The sequence below is a fragment of the Phalacrocorax carbo genome, chromosome 15 (assembly GCF_963921805.1).
Source record: "Phalacrocorax carbo chromosome 15, bPhaCar2.1, whole genome shotgun sequence".
Taxonomy (NCBI): Eukaryota; Metazoa; Chordata; class Aves; order Suliformes; family Phalacrocoracidae; genus Phalacrocorax; species Phalacrocorax carbo.
The window spans coordinates 12,204,711-12,217,075 of record NC_087527.1 but is presented as its reverse complement, the minus strand read 5'-3'; the positions used below and the strand labels follow the sequence as shown (position 1 = coordinate 12,217,075).

Here is a 12,365-nt window from a genome sequence, read left to right as displayed (position 1 = left end):
GTGAGATTTAGTAACTCTCAGCAATATCCATGTCCAGAGCTGCAGGTAATAAATAAAGTGACATCAGGACTAGCTTGAGCAGAACATTGTGTAAGACCTTTGCCAGGCTTGCAGCAGAGATGAAGCTGTTTGGCCCCAGTGAACACCACTGGGCATCAGTGAGCTCTTCCCTGTGGTTAGTTTTTGATTGATGTGACCACCCCATGCCCTGACACCTGTAACAGGACTCCTGAAGAGCCCTTTGTCGTAGTTTGGGGCTGACTAGAGAAATTTGTCCCCTACTCAAGCCCCCGTACAGGCAGTTACCAGTTCGTCCCCACAGGTATGTGGTATTCCTTGGGCTGCACACAAAGTAAAGCAGGAGGATAGTCAAGTCTGACTGAGCTTTGGGGAGGGGACAAGAATCCTCTTTCAGTGCCATCATACTAGGACTATCCTAGTGCTGGAGTGGGAATTAAGGGCAGAAAGAAGCTGTTCTTTTATCTTAGATTATACTGGAAATGTTTATAGCAGAAAAAGCCTGCCTGTTAAAACGATGCCATATTATATAGGCTATTAAGGGCATACCAAGCACCTTTCTTTTTATTCCTAGTTGTCTTCTGAACTTGGAGCTAGTTTAAACCTATATCCTTTCTCTTCCTCCCACTCACTTTCCCAGCATGTGGTGTACTTTATAATTTGTGAAGAGACTCATTAATTTTTGTTCTCTTTCTCCTTTTTTCAGGTTTCTGACAGATGTGACTATGTCTTTGTCAATGGGAAGGAAATGAAAGGCAAAGTGAATGTCATAGTTAATTTTACTTACCAGCATCTGAGTGCCCCTTTAGAAATGACAGTCTGGGTTCCTCGTCTTCCGCTGCAGATAGAGGTCTCTGACACAGAACTAAATCAGATCAAGGGGTGGAGAGTCCCAATCATCTCTAATAAGAGGTAGGTTTCATTAGAGGATATTCATTCTGGGCTGTGCAGTTGCCAAAGACCTGTCAGGGCCAGTGGATCTGAACATGCTCATTTGGCCTTAATGCAATTCCGGTGCAAATTTGAAGGTCACCAGGCATTTATTCAATAGGCTCCTGCGCTGGACTTATGAGGGAAATGGAAACTGCAGGTTGCATGATCCTAGATTGGAAATCAATTTCCTTTTATAGTGCTAGTGACTGAGATGGAAAGAGCCAACTGGTCAAGTTAGGCAGGATCAGTCACTGGGGGCAGTAGGGAGACACTAACAAGGACCAGCTCTGGCAAGGCTGGTCAGGCTTCAGCCTGGTTCGAAGGTCCTGCCAGATAGTTTATTCATCGTTGATGGTCACAATTAGTGTGTACTTGCTTCATATCACTGTAGGGTCCAGTGGCACTGCTCAGTGTCCCAAAGTTGGGACACTGATATACTAGGGCTTTAAAGAATACTGTCTGTGCCCACAGGTCAGTGGCACGTGAATAGAAGATGGATGTAGGCAGATCTGGACTGTTTGTGTCTGTTGTCAGTGTTATTAAGAACCAGAACAGAATGATAAAGAAGGTACTTGCTATTCCCACCTACCTGTGAAGACATCACTTGTCACCATGTTTCTGTTAGTATCACAGCAAAGAGATGGGGATTTCAATGGAGATGGGACTTCAACCCGAATGCCACACAGAAGGGGATGTGTATGTAGGTGCAGACAGGGGAGATTTCCATGGTAACACAACAATGTTTATGGGAAGATCCAGAAAGAGAAAAGTGTGAAGGTCCTGAAAGTAAGGACATGGAAAATAATGAGAGGTATTTGGAGAGGACAATGTGGTAGCAGTGGTAGCAAAGCTAGCAGGCGAGTTGGTGATTCTAGCAACCGTTCTGAAGACGTAGGCAGTCTGGAGGTCTAGTCACGAACAAGGGAAACAGGATAAAAGAGGGCGAACCTGACTGATTTCAGAAATGCACTGAAGGACGCAGCTTCAGCAGAGCAACAGAAGGGGCCAAAGGCCCCTTTTTCCATCAGGCAGGCTGCAGACCTACGTCAGCAATAGCTCTCCTGTTGCAAGCTCTCCTAGCAGCAGTTTAAATTAATTTTTTCCTCTTTATGTCCTACCAGACCAGCCAGGGACAGTGATGATGAAGAGGAGGATGAACGCAAGGGAAGAGGCTGCGCCCTGCAGTACCAACATGCGATGGTGCGAGTCCTAACGCAGTTCGTAGCTGAAGCCTCGGACCCCGGCGGCCAGATGAGCTATTTACTGGGTTCTGACTGGCAGATTGACATTACCGACCTGGTGAGCGACTTCATGCAGGTGGAGGAGCCAAGAATCGCTAAGCTACAGGACGGACAGGTTTTGATTGGGCAGGAGCTTGGAATGACGACAATTCAGGTAGGGAAAATTAATTACTTATTCCTTTTCCTCCATTAACCCACCACTTTAGGAACTGAGGTCCTGATGAGGTGTACGGCAGCTTCTTGCGTTAGCAACAGAAATTGGAGCCATGAATTTTTGAATGGAGCAGAATTGCAGCAAGGGCTGGAAGACACAGAAGAGATGGTTTTCCCTTCTTATCTTGTGCCCCAAAGTAACGCAGATTGCAGTTTTAGTAAATTCAGTCCAATCTGTATACTTGGAGGCTCTTTCTGATTCCTTTTGTCTAAGGCTTTTTATGAAGCTGGAATCAGTATATGGGCTATCAGGAGGCACGTAGCAGGTGAAACAGCTCCGTCTTTTCAAAGCCTCCACTGACGAGCAAAGGGTAAAGCAAAAATTAACTAGTGCGTGTTGAGGAACTGAGACCGGAATATAAGTCCCATGGGATCAAATCCCTGCACACCTTGCAAGCTCAAGGACTATGTTACAAAATATAAATGTTCAGGTATATTTCAGAATATGCACAAGGCAATAATAATAATCGGCACTTCTAGAATGATGTTAGAAGACTGACTGATTAGTGACAACTAAGCTATGCTCTCCAGGGGTGCAGATTTAGCTTCATCAGTTTCAGCCAATATGGCCTGCAAATACCACTGTATACGTGGCTGTGTCTTAGTGTCCCCACTCTGAAGTAACTCACCTAAACCTATGCGTTATGGCATTGGCAGCTTTGCAGATATCGTTCTTCCTGCGGTGCAGAGAAATAGTGGCCTAGAAAATGGGGTCCCAGAAGAAAAAGGAAAAGGAAAAGAAAAATAGAGAGACAGATTAATCCAGTGGTACTACAAAGTAAAAAACATGTTAACAAGCACTGGAACAGGAAAAAAATCTAGCTCTCCCAACATGCCCATCAACCCAAACTGTCAAACCAGAAAACAACAACCACACCTGTCGATAACAGAGGTTGTCAGGGCTGGGGAAATGGGATTTGAGATTTTTTACTTTCTGCAAAATCTGTGAAGATTTTCTGAATGACTTTCCAAAGCTCAGGGACTCACAGTGCTCCAACAAATGCACATAAAACTGTAGAAAGAAAAATCCAACGGAAAAAAGCCGAGAGCAATTTATATTTAAAGAATACTTCTTATAAACTGCTTCAAAAATGCTCTGTACCCTATACGGATCATTAAATTCAACTTGCTAATGAGCATCGTTGGATGTCATGTATCAGCGCGCTGACCTCCATGCACATTTTTTTAATGAAAACCAGTTTTCTCTGTCAATTTTGTATACAGTAACGTGAGTGGTTATTATAGCAATACGTTAGCCCTTCTTTCTATAGCACAGAAATAAATGCCATTTATTAGATGGATTTCATATAAATCTACAGATTACATTTTAAACATGCTACCTAAAACCACAATCATTAATAAAATAATTGCATTTCACATAAAGATTACATTTACAAATAGTTAATACATCTGAAGCAGATGTGGTTAGCATATCGCAGAGGTGAATGGCAGAGCTGATTACAATTACGTTGGTAAAAGATGTTATAAGCACCCTATTATTGCAGAAGAGTTCTAAAATGTGACTAGCCATTTTTTAATCATATTTTAATAGCGTCTGTCTGCTCAGAGTAATTCTGCCCATTAACATACGGATTACTTATCTGTATTACAGTAGCTCCGTGTAGCTATTTTGCTTGGTGCTATGGAAAGTGGCTGTTGCTAACTTTGATTTTCCTTTTCAGATATTGTCCCCCCTTTCAGACGCTATCTTGGCTGAGAAGACAGTGACAGTTCTGGACGAGAAGGTGACAATAACTGACCTGGGAGTGCAGCTGGTGACTGGATTGTCCCTTTCTCTGCAGCTCAGTCCAGGAAGCAATAAGGCCATCTTTGCTACAGCAGTAGCACAAGAACTGCTCCAATCTCCAAAGCAGGTACTATTGCCCACACGTGCTGTGTTGTGGAAGGACACTGCTCTGATCCACTACACCTGACATTACAAGCTGATGGAATCAAGCAGATTTTTATTAGTAATATGCTTACAAAACATTTCCCTTATGGGCAATGTTTTCTGAAGGCCATCAGGTGCCCTAACAGAAAAACAAAGATCTCACCAAAAATGGCACAGATGCTAAACAACCCCAGTCAATAAATAGGCATGCCCCATCGGTCATGGCTGCATCCCCTAAATAACACATGCAGCTCTAGGACGTGTCATAATTAAGCAACAGAAGTCCCTTTAGACACCCACACACACCCGTTCTGTCCCATCCAGCACCTACTGGGTCACAGGACATATTGCCAACTAGGTTGCCAAGTTCAGTCTCCCACCACAGGTATCCAAACCAACCCCTGAAGTCCATCTTCAAATGAGAAAGTGGTTTCCATTATGCCAAATTCTTCTTCCTTGAGTTACTTTCTGTGAGCATTTTAAGAAGCTGGGGGAAAATCCCCTTCATTCTGATTCACTACTAGAATATGAATCAGCATCGTTGACTCATTTCCTGATTCATGACTTCATAAACCAATAATTTCCCTGTTTTTCGTGGTCCCTATAGTAGGGAACCAACAGTTACCAAGGGCTTTTGGACTTTGCCATGTCTCCATCAGTCCTTGCTTGATATTTGCCCTTGTGCTTCTGCTTACATTTGAAATTTAAGCTTTTTTTTTCCAACTCAAATCCACCAGACTGGGACTTACGTTGAGGATGCACTGGGCTCTTAACCCTTAAACGTGTTCTGAGCTTTAAAGGTAAAAGATCATCACATGCACATTTGAAATTTGGCCAACTGTTGAGACACTTAATTCATCGTAGGGTCTTATCCTTGCGATGCAGAATAAGAAATAAAGCAGAACTGCTGTCTTTATAGGGTGATGAAAATCAGGCTCCCATAGTCTTCCAGGAGTTAAGAAATCAATGCCAGGCAGCTAGAAATAAGGCCAGTGAGCTAATCCATTGCTGACATAGGGAGTTAAACAAACTACCTTGAAATCAGCCCAAAAGCTGGGGCTGATGACATTTAGTACTAGCAGGCTGCCCAGCACTGGCATTTCAGTTCCCAGAAGTGGAGTCTAGATGAGTCCCTCTCTTGATGCAGGGGCGCAGTCAGAACAACATTGGGTCGGTACATTGGGTCGAGGAAGATGTGCACCTTCCACCCTTCAAAGACTGACTCCATTTTGAAAGGCATCTGATTCCTTCCGTTGCTTAGTACATGCTTTTCCGAGCACAATCCCTATAAGCAAAGCAATGCAAAATTATTAAATGATTATGCAGGTTTAAGCAACACAGTGGGAGGATGAGAGTTGATGACATAAATTCTATGCGGCCTTCAAGAAACATCCAAAGATTAATAAACACAAAGCCGGGATTTATGACAGTGTCAGCAAAGTCTTAGGGCTCTGTCCTGAAATAGAGACAGAAGCAAATCTCCCACTGAAGCGTGGGGAGCTTTATGGCTGTGAGGATTTCAGAATCAGGCCAGTAGATTATGCACGATACAATCCCAGAAGACTGGAGGCTTATTCTCTGTGATCTGAGCAGGTGAATGGCTATGTGCTAGAAACAATTTGAAAGACAATGTTATCTATTTATTCTCCGTATATATGTTGAGTTAGAACGTAAATACCGTCTGTTTGAAAAACTGCTTATTAAAAAAAAAAAACACTTTTATAGTCACACTTTCCGCAAGTAGGGTTATTAATGTGTTGGTTGGATGGTTTTCTATCTGTCAGGCTCTCTCACAGAGTAGGATGATCCCAACTTTTACCAGACAAGAGCTCCTCTCATTTTAGACACCAAAGAATCCACTCATCAAGCCAGGAGTCTGTCTGGTGTAGATTCTCCAGTGTCTAATAAGGTGCAAATATCCCAGCCAAAAAAAGGGACGCCAGGCCATCAGACACAGGAATTAGATTCCAGGAGAGCACTCTGAATTTTTCCTGTAAATGATTGATGTGAGAATGCCAAGATTTTTTTTTCCCAAGTAGCACAACAATTTTCAATAGCCATTTGAGAATCCTTAGAGGATTTGATTTTCAGAAATGGGTGAGCACCTGTTTTCTGAAATCTAAGAATACTTGAACACATCTCAAGTTAGAAACCAAAAGTCAAGGTTCCCAGGAACGCTGCACCGTTACACATGTGCAAGTACAGAATTAGCGCTCAGGTCTGGCGCCTTTGCATTCAGTAAGCCTCCATGCACTCTGAAGTATGCAATCTGCATTGCTGTGACACAAGATTAAACTTCAACGTTGTCTTGCTTTTAATTGTTAACAAGCATGAAAATTACCCATGCCATTTCCTAAAGAAGCAACTGATCGGTTTCCTCTCCAGTACAAAATGCTTATATAATCTGAGAGACAAAAATCAAGGACTGAAGGTACGAAGCCGTGTATGGACCTACCGGCTTTATTAGGTATTTTTTAACATGTGTTGTTTGTAACAAGAGGAGACTTTGTATTTTAAGCAGTTTAGAAATAATGTAAATTTTTTTCATCTAAATATACAACAGTAAGTAATCTCAGTCACTGGTAATGCTTTCTGGCATGCAATTTATTATGGTGCTGAAGTAGATTCTGTAGAGCCCAGGGGATATAGCTCTTTTAAGCACCTTTGGGAAATAAATCTTATTATCAATGAGTGTTCTAAACTAGTATTTCTCTTCACATCTTGGCAAGATATTAATTTTATTGCTCTCCCTTTTTATTTCCTTTCTGGTTATAAATGGTATATGGATCTTGTGAGGAAGAGGGAACAGACCAGGACAGAAGACATTTCCCTCGATGTTTATTCTGAGTGTGCACATATTTGTTTTATATATTATAGGAAGCAGCCATCAGCTGCTGGATCCAGTTCAGTGATGGATCTGTCATGCCCCTGGATATTTATGACTCCAAAGACTTCTCCTTGTCAGCTACATCTCTGGATGAGAGGGTGGTCTCCATTCACCATGACCCCAAATTCAAGTGGCCCGTGATTACTGCTGAGACAGAAGGCCAGGGAACACTGGTGAAGGTAGAGATGGTGATCAGCGAATCGTGCCAGAAATCCAAAAGAAAGAGCATCCTAGCTGTTGGAAGTGGTAGCATTAAAGTCAAGTTTGGGCAGAATGATGCTAACCCTAACATCAGTGACAGTAAACACAGGGGTGCTGGCGTCCACCTAGAAAATCGTGCCAGTGACCGGCGTCATAAAACCACTCTGCAGGAAAGAGCTGGCCTAGATGGCCAGTACTACAGCTCCTCTGTGGGCCATGAGCAAGGCAAAGGGACCACCACCCAAAGGTCTATTTTAAGTAAAAAAGAAGACAGAGAAAGCCTCCTGGATGATGACAGTCACCTGCAGAACATCCCCATAGACTTCACGAGCTTCCCTGCACAGGTGGATCTGCCAAGAAACAATGGAGACTTGGAAGAGAATGACCTAGTCCAGACCCCTAGGGGACTCAGCGATCTGGAGATAGGAATGTATGCTCTTCTGGGAGTCTTTTGCCTGGCGATTCTGGTCTTCCTTATCAATTGTGTCACTTTTGCTTTGAAGTACAGAAATAAACAAGTTCCCTTTGAAGAGCAAGAAGGCATGAGCCACTCTCATGACTGGGTTGGGCTGAGCAACAGGACAGAACTTCTGGAGAATCACATAAATTTCTCATCCCAACAAGATGAACATATCACAGCCATTGACAGAGGAGTGGACTACGAAGAGAGCAAATATCTCCTCAACACAAATGTCGCCAAAAATATTAATGGACAGTCTTTCAGGTCTGCTGAGTCCACATTCACTGAAGGGAAAGAACAGAAAAGTGAACCAACTACTTCTCCTACCTCTAAGAGGAAACGGGTTAAATTCACCACCTTTACCACCATCTCCTCTGATGATGGGTGTCCAACGGTCAACTCAATCTTGATGAATAGTGAGGATGACATTAAATGGGTCTGCCAGGATATGGACCTGGGCGAGTGCAAAGAACTTAAAAACTATATGGAGAGATTACATGAAAATGTGTAACGAGACACAAAAGAAATTGGTTTTGGGGTTTGTTTTGTTTTGTTCATTTGTTTTTCACTCACCTTCTGCCTTTAATTTTGGGTAGTGGGGCAAAATGTTGTTTTGATAACAAGAATCAGCTGGTGGATAATAACTCAATGGAGCCCCAAGAAGCCACCCAAAAGCAGCTGGGAGAGCAGAGATCCTGGACAGCTCTTAAAATTCAAGTCTTCTCTGTGCTCAGAGATGGAAGTGAGAAATGTGTGTGGTTTTTTAATGCATGGTAACACACAAAAAAAAAAAAACTTAGCAAAATAATACGGTCTCATTCTCTGAGCTTTCCCAGGAAATCAATAAATATAACAAACTCCAGTGCAGTTTGGATATTACAAAGTTCGCACAGCTCTACTGTTCAATATTGCAAGCTTTGGTTAAAAGCCAAAAATCGGTCTCAGAATAAGTAGATCTACGAAGACAGCATGTCGTTCAAGCCACATGCAGAGAATATCCATCCAAGAACATTAACTTAATGCTGACAAAACCCAACAGTGTGAGCAAAGAAGCTCCTAGAGCTGAAGTCATGAGTTTCCAAAGAATCTCGAGGGGAAGAAGGAGTAACTGGGCTGTTTACAAACCAGCATGTTTGCCTCCCAAGCACTGAGAATGGAAACACATATACAGTTAAAACTGAAACTCTCTTTTTAAGTAGATGCCAAGGTAATAAACTTTGCCAGCCAATTTTCAGTATTTCTTAATTTGTAAAATAGGAGAAGATATTATCTATACTGAGAATATCACTCATATAAAGGAAGGTCTGTTTTGGAAAGTTTGAGAGAACAAGCTATTTTTAAAAGCCCACTTTATTTGATTGTCCTCTTTCAAATTTGTATTCCCAGCCATTTCCCTGGAGCGCTCCCATCTGGTATCCTGAGGGCACTTAGTAGCATCAGTCAACTTTGCAAGCATGTGGTTTCTTTCTTCTTTCCCTTCCATGCACTCTCTCTTCTCCACGGTGTGCTCTTGCCAAGCACAGACACTGTTGGTATCATGCTGGTACCTGCTTTACATGCTGTCATTTACCAAAGTTGGCCACTCTCTCTTGGGTAAGTGTAACTTGTGCTGAACTCAGGCACCAAGAGCAACTGCCTCTTTGTCCATCCCCTTCCCTGGGAGAGGTCAGGTTGTTCAGTTCCTCCTGCTCATGCTTCTTCAGACCCCTGGTCAGCACATTTAGAGGGCACTTGCAGGTCACAGAGAAGTGCTGCACATTTGACATTGAAACCTGAACAGCTCCACTTGGTAGATAACATTTGTTTCTCTCAGAGGTGATGATTATCTTTTGTTTTCCTCTGATAAGGATGTACATACGGTAGGATTTCGGTGATTACCCTTTGCATCCGATGTGCCCTCCGGCCCTAAAACCATGACGTTTTTTGTGAGGTCCAAAACGAGTCTCCAATGACCAGTGGCAAAGTGCCAGAGCACTATCTAAAATCCAGCTTATGTTTCAAGTTTTTCTTTATTTTCCAGAGTGAGTCCTTGCCCTCCTTTTATTAAGTCTCTTTCTGTCATTGAATCTAGGTTGCTCGGTTTAATACACACCCGCCCTCCCACAAACACTTCGATTGAATCCCTCTATATTTAGAATGTACTGTAGATTGTAAGAATGTAATATATATATTTATAAACATGCCAACTGTGAATAAAATTTGCATTTTAGTGGCTTCATCTTTTTTCCTACTCTGAACGCCTCTTTCCTTTCCCTGTCAGAACGTTTACCCTAAAAGAGACTGGCAGCAATATGGAGACTTGTCCTTTGATGAAACGGTGAATTAAGGCTCTTGGCACAGTCTAGTCACAAAGTTTTACATTGTGCAATGTTGGGGGGGGGGGGGGGAGAAGATACAACATCAACAGCATGTTATGCTACAAATGTATTTGCACCAAGTCACCCTTCCAAGATTTGAAACCGTTTGCAAATAAATCCACATGCATATTTCTAGCCTGAAAGCCTGATACGTGAGTTTCTGATTTTGGTGCTATTGGGAAGATCCGGATTTAGCTAAATGCCTTTGAAGACAATTTTAAGAGAGTAATTTGGTGTAAATAGGACAAATGTGCCCAAAACTTTGGACATCAATACTTACGCATCAGGTGGTCTTTGCTTTCTTTCAGCACCTCTCATCGAGGCCTGGATTACTCCTTCCTAGGCAAGCTCAAGGACAAAGCGCCGCGGCAAGGACAGCACAGTGCAGGGCCCAGACTAGCTCTGGGTGAGTGCTCAGGTGAGGAAGCAGCCCTGGTGCAAAGCACTGCAGCCTCCCAGCAGGTTCAGCAGTGTTCCAGCCCACAGTCTTGCCTCCAGTTCTGCAGCTATTTTGGGTGCTTTTTACACATCACTACACCGTGTCCAGAGAGATGTATCCTTAGTAATGCAGCGGTCAGGGTGGAAGTGGCCAGATCTCAGCTAGCAGTCTGGGCAGATCAGATGCGTGCATGTGTGCAAGGGTGCCTTGCAAAAGTGTCACTGCATGGCCAAACTTTCTCCTTCGGAAAGAGCAGGTACAAGCCACGCTGGGAGCAGGCTGTCAGAATCGCTTTACCAATGAGCTGCTATGGTAAATCCAGATTTCTGCGTTAGCTGCCTCTGGGGAACGTGATGAACTAACAGCAAGTTTATCTGGTACCACAAACCACTGAAATGTTCTCCTAGGACAAAACAGCCGCCAGCTACAATGCGAAGGATACTGACATTCAGATTTATGCCTTTCTGCTTGCTCAGAGGTCCCTGCTGTCTCTAACAGCTGTAGCTTGCTATTATCCATAGGGCAATACTATAAATAATACCTCGTATTTAGAGTGCTCTTTGTCCACAGATATCAAAGTGCTCTGAGCAAGGTGGATTCCTTATTGACATGGAGAACGCCAAGGTTAAGTAATTTGCCCAAAGTAACATAGGAAATCTATGGCAAATCCAGAAGGAGACGTCATTCCCCACACACACTTTAATGTATCACAGTCACTGGGCAGGATCCTGAGTTCTGCTCAAGGAGAAGCCAGAGTGGATTGTGGCCATCTGTACGCAAGCAAACACTCTTAATTAATCTGCTAATAGCAGAATAAATCAACTTCCCATAGAGATTTTTGTGCATATGCATCTATCTGTTGGGGTGTGTGTGTTTATGTTTATTCACTTTTCTGACTACACAGGGCCCAGACTTTTAAGTGAGAGCTTCTGCACCATGGAGCATCTCAAGGGGGAAAGCTTGTGTTTAAGGCAATCAGATGAGAATCCCATTTGGCAAATTAAGGGGGCTAAATTCTGTTCCCCATCATAAAAGCAGTGATGGTGTTTAGATGCTGCATACACGTAATATTTTGCACCTGTGGCTCCGATTAGCAATCTCTTAAGCCTGATAAAGAGCCCAGCTGATAGCAAGCAGTCTCCAGTGAGTGTTATTAATTACTTTTTTTTTTTCCCCAGTTGCCTCCTTATTTTCATGTTTGAGTCTCTTTTCATGTGAGTAGCTAGAGTGATAGACTGATACAGGCGTGTTAACAAAAGAAAATGTGTCTGATGCAGTTTGGCTTTTTTTAGACACTTCATGCATAAATACAATGAGTAGAAACTTGATGGTCCTATAAATCAGGTAAGCTGGGTCTTTACTGTCTTCCCTCATTTTAAAGGCTTCCCCTTCAGCAGCCTTAAATATATAGCGGTTTGGACCAAGCTGCATTAATACACCAGTGAATTCAAATTCTGGGTAATGCAGTTAAATAATTGGTTTGGAACAAGAGTTCTATGGAGGTAAGTGACTTGAAAAACCAGAATAGGTATTAAATCGATGTGCAGCCTGCACTAAGTAGCTCTAGAAACTACTTTCACAGCTCGTTTCCATAATGAATGAGATGTAAATGAAATGAGCACACTGGAGACACTTTAGCTCCGCTCTGTGTATGTTCAGCTTCTCCAAGACTGCCTGTTCTCATCCCCCTGTGGTCTGTGAGCTGTGGCTTTGTGGAATATCCTT

At 42.8% G+C, this 12,365-nt stretch overlaps 1 protein-coding gene across 1 annotated transcript in view; it reads left to right on the top strand.

The window, feature by feature from the left end:
* The window catches only part of TMEM132D (transmembrane protein 132D), a 274,171-nt gene extending 264,102 nt beyond the window's left edge, over positions 1–10,069 (top strand). Inside the window, exons 6-9 of the mRNA XM_064466406.1 lie at positions 725–930; positions 2,073–2,346; positions 4,088–4,279; positions 7,174–10,069. Of these exons, the coding sequence (XP_064322476.1) occupies positions 725–930; positions 2,073–2,346; positions 4,088–4,279; positions 7,174–8,355 (1,854 nt within the window). The 3' untranslated portion in view covers positions 8,356–10,069. The remainder of the gene's footprint in view (positions 1–724; positions 931–2,072; positions 2,347–4,087; positions 4,280–7,173) is intronic.
* The last annotated feature ends 2,296 nt before the right edge of the window (positions 10,070–12,365 follow it).